We start from the raw sequence: 19,024 nt of genomic DNA, 5'->3' as shown, positions 1-19,024 counted from the left end.
TCGGTGAAGTTAACTTCTTGATAAAACCCACAGAATGTTCCCATCATATTCTCCATCTTTTCTCTCTGTGGCCCTTTATACTCCTGTAGAATGCCCCCCCCTCTCCTCCTCCTCCTCCTCCCCCCCTCTCCCCCTCAACATTTTAAAGAAAATGTCAAGGCCAGTCTTTTGTCGGCCGTCACACGTATGTGTTTGAGTGGAAATTAGACTGCACATTTGTCCATACATGCACAAGTGATTCTTTGATGTGGCCTTTTATGCTGAATTTTTCATTGAAAAACATCTAGCCGGCATTCTTGTTATCACCTACACTCAATCGGTGTTGAAAATCAGCCAAGGAAAGGTATGCAAATAAGCTATTTAATTTCCTCATCCTTTTGGTCTGATCTTTTTAAACAGACAATGCAAAAGTTCACTCAATGCCGCTGTGCTCGGGCGTATCAATTGAGTTGTTAGACATATGTATTTCACTTCTATGACCTTTAAACATACAGAACCTCCTCAGAGGTCAGCAGTAGATGATTTAATCTAACAATGTCTAGCCAAAGAAAATAAATCACTTCAGCATGAATTGGCATATGGAGAAAAATACAGCCTCTTGAAATGTGCAATATGAAGCTTTAAAAATTGAGATCCATCCAGCATGTAGATACAGATAATGTAGATGACTTCAAATCAAGCTTGTATTTTTTTTAATCCACACAACATGGTTAAATTATTATTATTAATATAAATTTAAATATAAATATTATATATATATATATATATATATATGTGTGTGTGTGTGTGTGTGTGTGTGTGTATATATATATATATATATATATATAAATAATCTTTATATTTAAATTTATATTAATAATAATAATTTAACCATGTTGTGTGGATTAAAAAAAATACAAGCTTGATCTTTTTAGGGGTGTAACGGTAAACAAACATGACGGTTTTGAAGTCACGGTTCGGTAGGGGCTATTTATTTTTAGATATAATAATCAACACTCAAATAAAAACAAAAAAACATGTAAATTGCACATAGGGCAGGTTTTGCATTAACATCTAAATCTAATTATAAAAAGTTAATTTCTACTCCAATTCCTTTTTTGAAATATAATCATTTACACAGTGGCTGTCATAATATGACAAATTTATTTAAACGTACATTAAATAATCAAGACATTAGCAACAGGTTAAGTAAATATTATGAACAGGCTAATAAAGTGCATATACGAAATGCTCCTCTCTAGAGTTCATTTCTCAGTCTAACTAACATGCTGTCAACACTAAATGCCTGAGGTAAATGTAATGCTATGTGAGAAATTATTCTCAAGCTGTTTTATTGATATCTTTCCTCAGTTGAAACACTGGTTGAGAGATGTAAAAATATTAGGGCTGGATCCAAAATAAAAGTATGTGTTTACATAATATATGTGTGTGTACTGTGTATAATTATTTAGTAAATATAAATACACACACATGCATTTATATATTTAAGAAAAATGTGTTATTTATATATAAAATGTTTATATTTATATATAATATAAATTATATATAAATATAAATACAGTATATACATGGAAATATTTCTCTAATATATGCATGCATGTGTGTGTATTTATATACACTAAATAATTATACACCGTACACAAACATTTATTTTGTAAACACATACTTTTATTTCGGATGCAATTAATCATCGCCCAGCCCTAAAAAATATCGATTATATTCTATATATTATATTATATATTCTTCTGCACTTTTTACTGGTAGCAAACAGCGCTGGATTACCGTGCGCGCCCCCTTCTGGATTGGAGTGTGGATCGCCTGTGATTGACTGTATTCGTCGTGCGACTGCATGCACTGAACCGTGACGTCCGTACCGTACAGTTTGGGACGAATACATGTACCGTTTATATATATATATATTTTTTTTTTTTATTAAATACATTTATTGGCTTTTTAATTAAAAAGTAATTTTACATATAATAACAAATACAAAAAAGACAATTTATTAAACAAATTAAACAAAAAAGTTCCAAAGTTCAAATAAAAAGAAGAAAAAAATAATATCAACTGCACTTCTTTTTCCTGTTATTACCCATCTTTCCTACTCAATGCTTTCTGTAACCAAACTACAATGACCTTTCAGACATTTCACTGATGGACAACTATGCCCAAGGACAGATTCAGCCGTGCCCGTTTGCCCCGAGCAGCCCCCTGGCACTGCCCACGGCCCCTGCCTGGTGTACCTCTCACGGGGCAAGAAAAGAGCAAGCGATGCTCCATTTGGTGGCCTTAAAAAGAAAGGGTCGTATTTTTTAAATAATGTTAAACCTAGGCTGACCACATGCTAAAAAATGAGAAATGTATTAATTCAATAAAAAATGGTCTGAAAAAGAATGCGCCTACATCAAATTGTTTGTGCGTGTGTGCGTATGTGTGTGTAAGCGTGCAGAAAAAAGTGAGATTTTACAAAAAGGAATAGATTGACAGATAGACAATGAGCTGTAAAGCTGGGCGTAAAGAGAAAAAGCAACAAGCAAACAAAAGCAGGTTTGATGCTTATTAAAGAAAATTGTAACACTGGCATTATGAAACAGTAACTGGGCTTTTCTTGCCTTGGGATATTCTAAAAAATTCATCAGACTGACAGCGGGAACCACAAGACTGATCAGGGCCTGACAGAGAGGTTCGGACGGGGATCAGACACAAACGCCCCCCACCCCACCCCTTGCCAACACCCCCCACCCCAACTCCCCAAATCAAATCAGCAAGAAGACCCGCCGTGGTGACACACCATCACCGTGGTGACAGCCTACACTTCGCCCGCCCGCAGTCCCGCTCTCAAATCCATTCTCTCGAAAAAATTCTGTCTACCGCGTTCTAAACTATGCGCCCCACGCAAACACGCACATACACTCTTGTTATGTGCGTTTGGTGCACATAAGGGGGTAGCCGATGTTTGATGTATAATTCATCTCAAAACACCAAGCAATACTCTTTATTCTGTTCTTTTAATGTCTAATGTAACACAGCTTCAGTGATAGCTCAAACCGGACTGTAATGAGGACCGAGTACCTGAGCCAGTTCATCAAAAGCAAGGTTATTACAGAATAAAATTCAGCTTCATCATTCATCATATTAAATAATACTCATTTAAACCTGAAATAATTTTTCTCCATTAAATATATTGATTGCAATAATCAACAAATGCAACATTCTAATAAAACGTTAATTAATTTTTAAACAAATAACAAATAACTATTAACAAAAATGTATAGTTTGGATTTTAATGTAGATATAAAAAGTAATCTGATTGCATTAAAAGTTTTTTCTAATCAGGTGAGTGGCAGGGGGTCCAAATCTATTGTCATTCATGTAATTCTGTTAGTTCTAACATAGAGAGCAATAGAAAAGCTCCCTACGGGCATCAGTCTAACTGTGAACACAGACAAGAGGGAGATGCAGTCACAGCTACTGAATATCAAAGCTAAAGCACAGAATCCACCTTGCTAACTTTACATCGTATCAACTAAAATGAATAAAAAAAGCTTTAGAAATATTAATGTGAATAATTGCCAGGAATTACATAGATGAATGCAAGAAACAGTAGAACACGTTCAAGGCTGAGTGCAAAACACTTCTATAGCCTGTAAGTGTTCTGAGGAGGTCACTTTACTGGCTGGATGTTTAATAAAGAAGTAGTTTTTATGCATGTGCCCTTTTAAATTTATTTGAAATATTTTAATGCATCTTTGAGAACATGTTGACTCACTTTCATTAATGTAATTTTCATATATTTCATATATTGCAAATGTTCTAGTGGTGGAGTGCACGTCCGCACTTGTGCTTCTTTGTTTCGTCATTAAAAGTGCATTCATCAGTAAGAATAAATAGTTTGTAATGAATTCAGAATTATGCACACAAATTAAATATATAAGCACAACAGAATGTCTTTATTTCTTTAAGGTAGAAGATTATAGAGCAGAAAAGGACAGACACACGCAAGAAAAAACTAAAAGTTATGAAACTCCTGTGTGGTGCATGTTACTTTAGGAAATGAAATATAACGGTGAATGTCATAAAAGAAAAAATTTTAAAGGTGATGTTTGGAGTCTATAAGCTCATTAGCAGGAATTCAAACTGAGAAAATTGTAGGTCAATTCTGAATGGTTTAAGTGTTTCTGACTTCTATTCAAATTGAAAAATTAAAATCTGTCTGAAAGAAGCTAGCAGCAAGGTTACACGAGTCTTAAAAAGTATCATTAATATTTCCAAATTGACAATCACATCAATGCACGCTCAATCCAAAGGGCTGGAAACCTATCTTTTCACACACTACATCACTGCTGAGCAGTGGAAGGATCCTAAAGGCTTTTTTTCTGAGCAAATATCCTGACTGCAAGGTACATCAAATTTTAACATAATACATAATACACTATTTTAGGATGTTAATTATATCCAACATGTTAAGATTTTAAAATATATTTTATCAGCGCTCATCAAATATACCAAAATTCGATAAAGTATGCTCAGAACTCAGAAAAGATAATGCATAATTAAAAAGCCTGTTTAATGTTTAAAATAATTTTCTATTTTTTTTTTTTTATTAAACTTCATCTAGCATATTAACAATTTTAAACTTCTGAAATAGTATTGCACTGAAACAGATCTTTTCATACAAGTATACATATCCATAATAAATATTATTAGTAATAAACATATAGTAATACAATATTAGTAATAAAATAATAATATTCACTGTATCGATTTATTATTATTATCATCATTATTATTATAACAACAACGTCACTCTTGAATGTATGCAGCGTCTTTTAAAGAGATTCAGGGTATAAGTTGCTCCTCCTTAATCTGAAGGCCGTGGAGCCACAACAATCACATTTCTCTCCCTCAGGCCTCTTCACTTTCTCTCATTTTATCTTCAGCCTAAGCCGAGGAGATCTCAAATGTGAAGAAATGTCACCCTGTATGACAGATGAGTGTGTGCGCGTGTACATTATACGTCTCCTGTTGCCTATTTGCCCCAGATTCTGTCACATTTTTCTGCTTTATGAACACCAACAAAAAAACTGGTCCCCACATACCGCATGGCTGCACCCCACCAGCGTCACAGGAAAAGGACACTTCCTCCACAAGCTTTCCACAGTGGAAATTTGACAGATCGGCCGGTAAAACGCATTATGAAATATCAACTATTCAAATACAGAGAAAACTTGAAGAACAACTTCATTTGGACTTTATAAACATTTACACTCAATAAAAACAATATATTACAAACAAACTTAAATCTAAAGAATTATGAGACATAATTCGAGGTCATCTTAAAACGAGTAAGAGACACAATACACTTGAACCACAACTTTCACCTGCTCTGTTCCAGCGCTTTCTACACCACAACATCTCGCAGACACAAACAAACAAACACACTCGTCGGTGTTAAGTTCCCCCCGCACATGACCCCGGGGTGTCAGTCACAATAACAAGGACGATGATGGCTGGGACTCACCATACATCTTCTCTTCCGAGTCTGTGTCAGCTGACAGGAGCAAGGGCTCATCGTTGAGCTCGCTGTCCGGGCTGGCCGCTTTGTCGTCATCCCGCAGCTCGCAGGCGTCCATATCGGCACGCAGGGGGAGCAGCGGTTTGCTCAGCTGCCCTGTGATCATCGGATCCTGGAGGAAGGATCAAGTCGGGAGGACAATGAGGGGGGGGAAAGGCAAAAGAAGTGATGTTAGCTTTGGCACGCACTGGTTCACTCTCACTGGGTCTCACGCACACACATGTCCGTTCATTCCCTCGCTTTCTGTCTCTCTCTCTTTGCTTTCTGAAACTCGCCACCTCTTCTAATACTCTCAATGGTAGCGCTTGCTCTCTCTCTTTCTTTTTTTTTTTTTTGGACGGTACTCTGGCTGTTGCTGCTGGTTGTAGCGCTGAAGAGCTCTTGTGGATGGCAGAAATTTGAAAAGATTTTGGTTAAAAATGCTCCACTTGTCAAATGACTAATTTTCATGAGTATCACCCAAGAGCCATCAGCATTAAAATAGAACACTTAAGTTACATATAAATGTGGCACATTTGTTAAGCAAAAAAGTGTTTTGTTTTAATTAACAAAACTTTTTGCACTTAACAGTAAGAATGCAAGTAAGAGTTTATATATATATATATATATATATATATATATATATATATATATATATATATATATGTATATATGTATATATAGTTAATATATACATATACATATATTTATATTTGAGACTTCATTGAGAATGTAATGGTCCACTTCAGTCAACTTTGATTTACATATTCTATTAATATTCACAGATTGTTCTCACCCAATCAGTCTGTTGATTAGAAGAGCAATTTTGTGATGTTTTGTTTTAAGTATTAACCCTAGAGTTCTTTTGAAGAACTTTTCGTAAAATACACACAATAAATACATTAAAGATATATAAATAAAAATTAAGGTCACACTTTAGTTTAGGGTCCAATTCTCACTATTAACAGTTACTTTTGCCTCAATAAACTCCTAACTGATCCTTATTAATAGTTAGTAAGGTAGTTGTTAAGTTAAGATATGGGTAAGATTAACGGATGTAGAATATGGTCATGCAGAATAAGGCATTAATATGTGCTTTATAAGTACTAATAAACAGCCAATATGCTAGTAATATTAATGCTAATAAGCAACTAGTTAATAGTGAGTTACCAAAATTAAAGACCATTTAAGTAAATAGTTCAGTAAATAAAGAATAAGTAAGGTTTAAATCAATAGACAGAAGCGAGAAAAAGTTCTATGACAACATGAAACTTACCAGAAAGGTGCTTCCAGATGAAAGAGAAAAATATTAGAATGTTTTACGCTCCAATAATCTTACTTTGCTAAAATCCAAGAGCAGTTAGAGCTTGCCAGAGTGTGATGCGAGATCAGTCAGTGCATGCTTGTCACAAAGCCCAAAAACCAGTGTGGATAACGCAAATACATCAAGTACTGCTGGCGCAAGCCTGGGATTGCCTCTGGAGACTTGCTCGAGATGTCACCTCCACTCACTCTCTCTCTCTCTCTCTCTCTCTCTCTCTCTCTCTCTCTCTCTCTCTCTCGTGCGCTTCAGAAGTACCTCCCCCCACACCTTCTGATGGTGAGACGTACAAACAAATGTGTAGACATGGGGAGGGCAAAAAAAGCTGCTTTTCTCTTTTCACGCTCCCTTATTTATAGAGTCGTTTCTGTCCAAATGAGTGCGAGATGGGGGCCAGATGACCAGTTCGGATCGAGCCTTGCGGGGAACGGAGAAAATCAAACGCCATCACGGGACTCCTGCCCCCCTTAATTCTGCCCCACCTCAGGAGGGTCGATGAATGGCAGCCCGTGGGGCTTCTGTTAATGTGCTTATCAGACGGAGTGCATGAGAGTTTGATATGACACATGATAATCTATGAAAATGTTAATCAATAGGAATAGTTTAAGCTGGCATTTGCGGTCCGGACCGCTTGGTCAATACTCATATGCTTTGCAACAATGTCTCTTGTCATCGCTTCACTGGAGTTTTTTTTTTTTTCTCAGTGCACTTATGCACAAGCGACTCACCAACGCATCGATGTGCCCCTCTATCTCGGAACGCTGCTGAACGAGGGAGCCTCTAATGCTGCATTCATTTAAGTCACAACATCCATCCATCCCTCCCTCCTCCCATCCCTTCTTTCCCCTTTGAGCTGCCTGATAGGTCCAGTGGAGGGCAAAATTAATACCTAATTGAATTGTGAAGTCATCAAAATAATCAATACTTTTTTATTATTTATTCTTTACAGTCTGTTGACTGAACGAGAGCTGTGAGAGGCAGAGAGAGAGAGAGAGAGAGAGAGAGAGGAGAGGGGGGACAGGCCTGAGAGGATGCAATACAATGTAATTTTCACCACGGGCTGCTGAAGAAGAGAGGGCACAATAAAACAGAAGGAAAATTACAAGAAAAAAAATGAGGGAAGAGAAAATGGGAATTTTTCCACAAGTTATAACCAGATTTTGGCATTTTTTTGAAGAAAGTGCTTGCTTTCACCACGATTGGTTGCCAGGGTGCTTATGCAGTTGCTAAGGTGTGTAAGATCTAGATGCTTGGTAAGGTTCTTGGTCATTGCTAGTTGCTCATTTTATTATTTTGTAGTAATTCAATGTAGTAATTCAATATACATTACCATTCAAAAGTAAGTTTTTAAAGAAATGTATCATTTTTGGTGCTGGGCAAAGATTAATCATGATTAATCCAAAATAAAAGTTTTTGTTTACATAATATATGTGTGAGTCTGAGTGCTGTGTATAATTATTTTGTATATATAAATACACACACATGCATGTATATATTTAAGAAAAAAAAATGTATATGTATATATAATATAAATTATGTATAAATATATATATATATATATATACAGTATATACATGCAAATATTTCTTAAATATTTAGAAAGGACACACAACTTGTTTCTATTCATCAAAGAATATGAAAAAATGTATCACTGTTTTCACAAAAATATGAAGCAGCTGTTTTTAACATTGATAATAATAGAACTTTTCCCTGAGCACCAAATCAACATATTAGAATAATCTCTAAAGGATCATGTGACACTGAAGACTGGAGAAACAACTTCTAAAAATTCTCATTTAAATATTTTAACAGCTATTTTTAAATTGTAATAGTATTTCACAATACTTCTGTTTTCAATCAAAACCCTTGGTGAGCATAAAATATTTATTTCGAAAACATTTTAAAATTCTTACCAAACTTTTGAACAGTAGTGTAATTTTACATTTAGTCTTTTAAACTTTTATTTTAAAAATGTATTACTGTTTGTGTCCATTATTTGCTGGTGCCAGAACAAGTCTAACACTGCTTTGTTAGGTTTTTTTTTATAATAAAATAATCCATGTAAAGTTATAGCATCTACCTCAAAGTCTCGCCTTCTCTTGCTCTCTCCTTTTCTCTCTCTCTCTCTCTCTCTCTCTCTCTCACAGTTAATTACACTAATGAAACAGGGGCTCCCATGGCAGTTCTTCATGCCAAAGAGCATATGTGAAGGGACTTGGGGAGTGTGTGCGCGTGTCAGTGTGTGTGTACTGTATGCGTGTGTGTTTGGGATCGCCTTACTCCCTCTCGGCCACACAGGAGGAGAAACAAGAAAAAGCACTCGAGCCCCTCTTCCTCTCTTTCTCCTTTGCCTACTCTGAGGGTCATTTCTGACCCTTTTCCTCATAAGATATCCATGCTAATTGCTAATGGCCTTAGCTGCCAGGGCCTCTGCCGTCCCCCGGGGCCACAAAAAGGGTCTTAGAATGGTCCAAGACCCCTGAATAGTGTTCTAATCACACATGCCATTTGCTTAGCAATGTTTTCCCTATATCGTCCTTCTCTGTTTCCTCATTCACATAATTATCAATAACCAAAAGATATAAAAACGTGCTTGTTTCATTACATAAAATATAATATATAATACTAAAATAAATAAATTCAGAACGATTGTCTGGTAACACTCCACTTAAAGATCATAAGAGCCCTTATACATTAAAAAAAGCATGCATTAATTATGCTTTGTATGGTATCATGAATAGTTATAACCACAGTTTTAATACAATATAATAGTTGTTACAGCTTTAAAACGCATGACAAACAACCAGTTTCACATGTAACAAGGAATCAGCAAATATTATAATGAATTTTAACTTTGGTTACAATTATTAATGAAAAGATATAATGCATTATAACCTACATTATGAAAAACCATATAGGTTAAGTTTAAGTTAAGTGTTACCGATTGTCTCATTTGTTTTAAACAATCAATATAAAGTATACATTATGTTGCATAAACTGTCAAGACTAGTCTTACAAGTTAGTCATCCAATTTTATTCTTTAAGACTGTTAATAACTTTTTAACGTCAGTAACATAAAAACGTAGATTGGTCTAATTTGACACCGAACAGTAAGACTGATTACCTCTAACTAACTTCTAGTTGATCATATAGTTCTTAAGACACAGTCTTAATTTAATGGCTACGTTTATGCAACTGGCCCCTGGTTTCACAGACAGGGCTTAGATTAAGCCATGATTAAGCCTTAGTTAAATTAGGACATTTAAGGAGCTTTTCTAAACGTGCCTAGGCATTACTTGTCTTTTACTAACTACATCTTGAGGCCAAACGATGGCACTGACATATCTTAAGATATGTCAGTACAAGATGCTTTCAGTTAATACAGCTCAAACATATATTTTACTCTTGGACTAGACTAAAGCCTTGTCTGTGAAACCAGGCAAACGTATATTATATTCCTTTCATGCTGTAATATTAAGCACTAAGGCCCAATGGGATACTCAAAGGGCAATTGTGCAGATTCTTATACATACCTATAAATTAAAGATATAAGTGAGCAATAATCACAATAAATATAATTTTGCCTAACTAATCAAATGAAATTGTTACATGAATCTTGTACAACTTGATTTTTGTTTAGGAGGATTTTAAGGAGAATCTGTGTAAGCAGCCACAAATCCTTTGAGCTCTTGTTTAAACTCAGTTTCTTTCAGAACCGGCTTTTGCTTTGTGTTAAAGGTCTGTCTCCCCCATAGGGCTGGAAACATATCACCTTTCTTTCTGTAAGCTAAAGGAATCCTTCAGAGACAGTATCAGGGACCTTAAAAGACACATTTTCTCAAATATAGCCTACATTATACATACACATTTCAGCCTGGTTTTACAGACAGGGCTTAGATCAAGCCAGGATTAGGCCTTAGTTAAATTAGGACATTTAAGAAGCTTTTATAAACGTGCCTTAGAAAAACATTACTGGTGTGCATCTTGAGACAAAACAATGGCACTGACATATTTTGAGATATGCCAGTGCAAGTTGCTTTCAGAACAGCTCAAACATGCATTTTAGTCTGGGAATAGGCTTAAGCCTGGTCTGTGAAACCAGGGGTTCATTGCTTTACATTAAGAAATCAGTATTTAAAAGAACATTTAGTCTGTGCTTTTGCTTTTGCTTATTATAATTTTTTGCGCACTGTATAGCATAGTCTATTATGTACATAGATTAATTTACTATCAAATTGCATATTGATTGGATGAATACTTAAAAAAAAAAAAAAATGTTTAAAGGTTAATTTTTAATTAATTTCTTTAATCAAAGAAATAACGAGAGATTAATTCGTTTTAAAAATAATCATTAGTTGCAGCCATTAATTAATATTAAATTATTAATTTATAATAAAGCTACTTTTCTGACTTTCATAATAAAAAAGTGTGACTCTTAAGATTAATAATCTTTATCAATAGTACATTATTCCATTGCTTTCATACTAGTTAAAGGATTAACTTTTTATTGATGTGTGAGAATACACATAATAATACATGCATTTTTTTTTTTTTTTACGATTGGCTCATTTTTAGCCGTAGTAGGAAGGTTGATGTTAAAAAATTAAATAAAAACAAAACAAAAATGTCATCAAACAAATACAAAACTATCGAATCTCTGCAAATTTTTTTCGACAGCAATCACATTTTCAACTTAATGCTGTTTTTCTAGTAATGCAGATATGCCTAGTCATTATATTTCTCCATCTATATCTTACATAACATTTTAAATCAATTAATTTACATAAGTGCACTCAATCTTGTTACATTCATACAATTGTAATATTTATGTAGAATGACCCCTAATTGATTTTTACTTCCAGGAAAATTGATGCATGGCTGAATTTATGGTGCGTTAGTCAAAGCAACAGCCGGTGTCTTTGTGATGCTGCTCAGATGAAACTACTTAATTGACTAGGATCAGAGAACAGTGAGAAAATGTGTCACAGCCTATCAAAGATGAGTGCTGGAGAAAGCTCTGATGCTTCAGACACTATCAGGCCCCCCTCAGATAAATATAAAGAGTCATTGATTGTTCAGAAGGGTGAGTTTGTGTGCATGCAGGGTTTTTTTTTCAGTTTTTGTTTTTTTCTTTTGCAACATCGATCTCAGAGCTGACCTTATGGTGCATCAAAGCCTACAGGAGCTAATCTGCCCTCTGTATTATGACCTGAGCACAGAAAGATAGCGTTCAAGGGGGTGAAAGAGACAGAGAATACAGAGAAGCTAGCAGGAGGAAGAGGAATTCACACGTGTTAGTGAGAGAGATTAAAAAGAGAAAGTCCAAATACTCACATAAGAAGCATCTACTCAAAGGTCTTCATCAGCATGCTTCCTTGGTCGGTCACTGGTGGTAACATTGTCTGGATTCTCATTGGCTGATGGGCAGGGCAGGTTTCAGGGCCTGTCTGTTGTCTGACACTGACAAATAGTTTTTAATACCTTGAATTTCCAGCATCTTCTGCCCAGCATGTATAGTGGACAAAAGATATCAGAGTGTATGAATACTCACAGTTGCATGGACATTATCACTTAGTGGTAAGTTTTGCAGTCTTGGGAACTATGCATGACTGCAAGACACTTTTCAGGCTGGGCATTAACAGATTTCATGTATCGATTCAATTCCATTTGTTTTGGATATTCAGGTATATCATATAAATATGAACCCTGTTAGGTACTGCATTACTGTAATATTAAAGGTGAACAAAATTAACAAGTTCAAATTCCATTTCTAATGCTTTATTTTTGCGAAATAATCAACACTTAAATAAAAACTGAGTTGTATAAAAACATTTAAATTGTAATATACAAACTGTAAACATGGTTGTAATTTTAACTGTAAAAGACTAAAAAATGCAACTGTCACCATTATAGGGGCTTTCGCACTGGGTGGTTCCCTGAGAACTAATGGTTCCCCTAGGAAAATTTTCCTGGTTGCATTCACACCGCCAGTAGGAACTCTGAAGTGACGCAAGCCGGGCTTGTTGTTGTGATTTTTATTTTGACGGCGCTGAGAACGCCAGTTAGAGCCACACTGTGCTCGCATTCTCCCCTGTGCTCGTTCATTAGTTTACGATCTGTCAAACAGTCCTGTCTAATATGTCATTAGATAGAACTGCTATACATAAAAGTAGAGAGTAATGAAAAGTTATTAGCATATGCCGTGTGGTTGATGTCCAGTGTTGCTAGCTGATCAGAAATACATAATCATGTTTCGCTTGGTCCCCTCAAAGTTGCGTTGGATTTTCTCTTCAGCGTAAAGGTTAAGAGGCCCATCTATCACTCTTTTCCATGTTCATAGAGTTATTTTCTGGAGTAAATATATAGGCTATAATCTGTGTTTACACAGCTTTTTAAAAATGGCGGGTGCTGGTGCTTCGCGTGCGTTTGGCCAATCAGCGTATACTAACGTCATGAATAGTTCCTATAATGCTGGTTTAGACCCTACTCTGAAGTAGGAGCTAAATTAGTTCCTCCAAAAGGAGTACCTAGAACTAAAATCGTTCCTAGTTCCTGCGGTGCGAACACGGCAAAATCCAGGTACTTCCACCAATAGTTCTAGAAACTATGAAAAGGTTCCTCCGGTGCGAAAGCCCCTTATGTTCATTTTAGCTTTAGTTTCATTTTCATGGACTCTTATTATGTTCCTCTTAGTTGCTGTATGTCTATGTTCCTGTTTGCACGTCATTAATCAGTTGTCATGGTGATTCATTATGTTCCTAATTAGAGCACAACTGTTTGTATTTGAGCATGTCACCTTGTGTATTTAAGTTCCTCTGTTCCTTTCAGTCAGAGGGCCCTATTTTAACGATCTGAAACGCAAGTGTCAAAGCGCAAAGCGCAAGTAACTTTGTGGGCGGGTCTCAGCGCTGTTGCTATTTTCCCGGCGGGATAAATGACTCTTGCGCCGGGCGCAAATCTAAGAGGGGTTGGTCTGAAGTAGCTTCATTATTCATAGGTGTGGTTTGGGCGTAACGTGAAATAAACCAATCAGAGCATCATCTCACATTCCCTTTAAGAGCAGACGCACTTTTTCCTTGGCGGATTGCTATTATAACGGCGGATTTGCCAGGCGCACGCCAGGAGCGCTTCAACAGCTGAGGAGACCAACGCTCTCATCACGGCCGTAAAAGAGAGAGAAGTGACATTGGGGATGGGAGAAACACACCCAAATTAGCTTCGATTAAACAGGCATATAATAATGTGGGTAAATGTGTAAGCTAGATGTATACTTTTATAATAAATTATTATATTTATAATAAATTGTCTATCTATCTATCTATCTATCTATCTATCTATCTATCGTTTGTAATAATATGATTTGCAAAAATGAAAACTGCTGCTTCTGTGTAGATTAGAGAATCACAGTGTATGAGCGTTGTGCACGCTATACATTATGGTCAAGCATGCGCCCTTAAAATAGCATAATGAACAACGCGCAACGCGTCACTGACTTTAGACTAGGTTTTTTCTGGCCAGTGGCGCAATTGTTTTATGGAACAGTAAAATAGCACCAGGGAACGTTTGCGCCGGAACACGCCTCCTTTTTTGCGCTGAACCGCCCAGGGAGCGCAAGTTCATTCCCTAGTTTAGCGACGTGCTTCTGTGGAGGGAAAAGCGCGCTTTGCGCGGGTGCAAAATAGGAATGAAACATGCGTCGGTGTACAAAGTAAATTGCGCTGGGTGCAAGATAGGGCCCATAGTCTGTTATTGTTTGTGCATGGCACACTGTCTCACATCTATGTGGATTAACTGAGTTTCCTTTGTTTTAATAAACACGGTTCTACCTGAATCTTCTTCGTCATCATTGGACTAAAACGTGACAGAATAACGGACCCTCAAATTGAGTAAGAAAATGGATATTGCAGCCCAGTTTATTGAACTCTTCTGAGAGAACCGCTCTATCTTGCAGGCATGAAAACAGGTCAGGGGTAAAAAAGGTGAGAAGGATGCGGGCATGCGGCATATATACCCCCCACCCCCCCAAAATGTAATGAGTGAGTAACGCGTAAGAGTTAACTCGAACAGATGAAATTCTGACTTATTAATAAAATTGAATTATACTCCATAGTGATAAATGCCCCCCAAAAACCTGTAAGCTGCATTGGCATAGTATTACCAGTGTTTGTCACAGGACTTTTGGATCACTGTGATGAGTGGACCTCTGGCACTCTAGGGGGGTTCGGGGGCATGCTCCCCCGTAAGAAAATTTTGTGCTTTTTAATGTTAAATTCATCAATCTGGTGCAAATTAAACAAAGAAATTTTCAAAACTCTTTTAGTTACAGTGTCTGTCTACATTACTGCTACAATAATAGTTATAATATTAATCCCATGATAGTAATAGCCATATATTGTAAAACAAATGCATTAAAAAATAGAGGAAACTTTCATAATTAGTTTTGTACTAATGTCTATACTGGAAAGAGTATATTTCTATACTTCACATTAAAGATGTGATTGGGCTAGCCCAGTGTAAATCAAGAAAAGAACCAATGGGCCGCTGATCTACGTGTTTCAACGGGTGTCAGAGAAAAAAAAAAAACTATTTACTACTATTTATCACTTATTAAAAATGCCCCAAACCAGTCGTCTGTATGATAATCTGAAACAAGGACTGGTGAGCCGTTGTCCTGCCTCACTTCACAGATGCTGAGTGAAAGGAGAATTATAGAATGAAAGGATACTCATTTATATGACACTTTATTCATCAGGAGAACAGCTCGTTCCGCGCGTCATACGTCGTCCTTTCAGTTTCGGTTTTCAATCGATCAAGGTTTTTCACGTTCTCTCTGTAAACCACCCCTTTCAATCCGATCGAAATTATTTGTAATAGAGCTGACACTTTAAGTTTTTAACGGGTTATGTACTTGTTATTAATGTTTTTATGAAATATCTCTAGTGAATGCATTATCATATCACCGTATTATTTACCGCCATGCGAGCCACAAATTAAAGCTTGGCTGGCCACATGGCTCGCGAGCCGCGCAATGAATAACACTGCTTAACTGTTATTTATTACTTGTTCCTGCTCGCTCAGCGATCACGGCGCCCGCGCCCGCTCGCGATATCATCTCGCCCACTATGTCAAAATGTAAAAATAATGCCATTGGCAACATTGCTGTCTGTATCTGACAGGACAGTTAACATTGTAAACTAACTTACCTCAGGCTTGCTTTCCGACGTGCGGTTCTTTGATCGGCAGTTGTCAGACTCACGGTGTAAAAGACTTTGAAAACATTTCTGCCCTAACGTTACTCTGACTCATATTGGCTGTCATGTTTCGGCATTAGGAATGATCCGAATGATGATTGTTTTTTAAAGCTGCGAAGTTTATGGTAACTTTATAGGGGATAAATGCTGGCCTCGGCCTCGACCACGACCCCCCCACCCCCAATAAATATTTTCTCATCGGATCTGCACAAATCACGTAGGTGACCCTTTTAGGTTTTAAAACGGCGATTTTCGCCGAAAGGTGAGGAGTTTTCATGCCTGATCTTGGAGTACTCCGCCAGATTCTGTCACCTGGCTGCAAGAACAAACTTTAACGATGAGACACTAAAGTCTCATTATTGGACTTGGACTCTATATTATTATAGTCCCCTAAATCTACCAGACATGGAAGGAGGAACCTGAAGAGAGGCGATCCTCCGATGTCTGCAGTGCACTTACCCTCAGCTGATCTCAGCGTTAATGGCCACTGCAGAGCCAGAGTATTCGCCCACGGCAGGAAACGAGCTTGAGCAGAGCTGGAGACCAAGCTGATGCCCACCACAGACCCTGAGGCAACGCACATGCCCACAATGGAGCCCGAGCGTAAGGCCACGTCTGTCCTGGAACCGAAAGCAGCTGCTCAGTCTGACCAGTTGTGTCTGCTGACTTCTACATACGAGCCGGTGGGAGATAGAGAAGAGCTGGAAGAGGAAGACCTCCGTTGATTCCATCCAGTACTGAGCCTTCATCACTGCTAGTCCTACCCACCTCAGAGACTTTTTCACCGCTGGTCTTGCCCAGCTTAAACACTTCAGTACTATGGATAATACACCCACCCTACCTCCCTGTCACACCTCCTCTGCCCAGGCTATTTGATCACTCTGCCCACCTTTATTGGTGCCCTTCAGTTCCTCGGATCCTTTACTGGCTCTTACCTACTCTGATCCGCCATGGACTTCTAGTTCGCCAGATCAGCCAAGGTGTGTCGACTCCTGTGTTCCACCTCAGACCTCCAGGCCCGTAGCTCCAACTCGGTCCGTCGAGCAGTCGACTCCGCCTTGGCTCCTCCCTCCCTCTGCGCCACCCTGGATCGTCGTCCCCTCTGCTTCGCCATGCTTCCTCGTCCCGCTGTTTCCACCTTGGTTTGACTCACCCTGTCTGCGCTACGGACTTTCGAGCCTTCCGCTGCACTTCGGCTTTCCACCCATTCAGCTCCGTCTGGCTCTGACTTCCCTGTGGCTTCACCAGGGTCCTCGGTCGCACCGCCTCCGCCTCGATCCTCTGGCGCCCAGGTTACACCGCACTGCCCTCCAGGACCTCCGTTGTCAACCGGTCCTTTCAGTCTCCCAGCTCCACCAGCGTCTCCAGACCTCTTGGCTACATCGTTGGTCGTCGGACCGCTTACTCTGCCTTGGCTCCTCCCACGATCGATTCCGCCGTGGGCCTTTGTACCACCTGTGCTCTGGACGTCCACCTTTTCAGTCATTGTCCATTATTGTTTGTGCATGGTACGCTGTCTCACATCTATGTGGATTAACTGAGTTTACTTTGTTGTAATAAACACGCTTCTACCCGAATCTTCTTCATCAATCACTGGACTAAAACGTGACAGCGACAGTAAAAAACAGTTAATTTGTTAACAATAATTTCCTGTATTACATACAATTTTAATAGATCTAACGTTACATTTTGTGTAATTTTATAATAAAATACTATTAAATGTACAATTTTTGAAGTAAAAAGAACAAATCATCTTATAATTTACAGTGAAAGTCATAAACTGGAATTCAATGTGTGACTAATCACATTTGATAGTTTTTCATTTTATAATGTTTCTTAGTTTTGTTATCATTACATTAAGGTTCTATGTTACATCTTACAGTATGTTGTTAAATGAATGTTTATTGCGATATTGTAGTCATAACACTAAGTGTCATGTGTGTTACGGTATTTTGTATTTGTGTGTAGGACACCGTGTGCACCTTCTATGTATGTACCTAAGATTGTGAAAAAGGGCTGCTGGATTTGCCGATTTTTTTATATTTCTCGATTTTTTTTCTTTTCTTTTTTGTTCTGAAGTTGTTCTGTGAATGTTTACATTTTCACTGTATTTTTATTGAATTATTCTGGCAACCACAGCTGCCAGTGTTTTTTTTTTTTTTGTATATCTCTATAGTTATTTATTCTAGCTAACTAATGAGCTATAGACATTGAAGGGTTTTCTGAGGTAAAAGTAACATTACGTGGCTGCCATGGATTCAGCAGCACCATGTCCTTTAGCTCCACCTACCCTTTCCCAATCAGCAGAATACTAACCTGCCACACTTGTCACATCCTCATCGAGCACCCATTATCATTAGCACATAGCTTAAGGCGGGCATACACTGTGCGATTTCTGTGCGATTTCAGCAAGGTTACCTACTTTCACTGAACGAATAGATCTCATGCGATGTAAAGCCAAAGCTCGCGTTTTATGTGCTCACACTATACGTTCTGAACGTCGAGCTGCGACTTGACAGCTCACACTATACATGTGAAATATGTGCGATAAACCCCCATGCCGGGTTGCGCCAATAGACCATGATATCGTGTATCCAGATATATTGTCAAAACAAGCATCAACTATCAAACAGCTTTATTTCAATAATATTAACTATCATTAAAAACAGCTTTATTTCAAAAACAGCTTGTTTAACATGAACATTGATTAACAAATGAATAAAAGAGGCACGGTGTAGCTACATCGCAAGTGGCTTGGAAGACGTGGGTAATATGATTTATCCATTTTGCAATACTAACTGGCCGTAAGCAACAGTAATTTGTAGCTAGTTTGATAATTACAGTACAGAACTTAAAGATCTCCCTCTTTTCGTTTTCTTTCTTGCTGCATTAAAGATG

The 19,024-nt window shown here is 37.6% G+C and overlaps 1 protein-coding gene across 3 annotated transcripts in view; it reads right to left on the bottom strand.

The window, feature by feature from the left end:
• The window catches only part of pou6f2 (POU class 6 homeobox 2), a 114,071-nt gene extending 106,980 nt beyond the window's left edge, over positions 1–7,091 (bottom strand). The window contains exons 1-2 of one of the 3 annotated variants that reach the window (XM_084399259.1): positions 6,831–7,091; positions 5,522–5,687 (exon numbers count right to left, since the gene is read on the bottom strand). In XM_084399259.1, the coding sequence (XP_084255385.1) occupies positions 5,522–5,681 (160 nt within the window). In that variant the 5' untranslated portion in view covers positions 5,682–5,687; positions 6,831–7,091. Of the gene's footprint in view, positions 1–5,521; positions 5,809–6,830 lie in introns of those variants that run through there. The other 2 variants (XM_084399258.1, XM_084399257.1) reach the window with 2 other exon arrangements.
• Positions 7,092–19,024: the final 11,933 nt, after the last annotated feature.

This window comes from Rutilus rutilus (genome assembly GCF_951802725.1).
Source record: "Rutilus rutilus genome assembly, chromosome: 24".
Classification (NCBI taxonomy): Eukaryota; Metazoa; Chordata; class Actinopteri; order Cypriniformes; family Leuciscidae; genus Rutilus; species Rutilus rutilus.
Note: the sequence above shows the minus strand (reverse complement) of the source record. Positions and strands in the feature narration are given on the sequence as shown.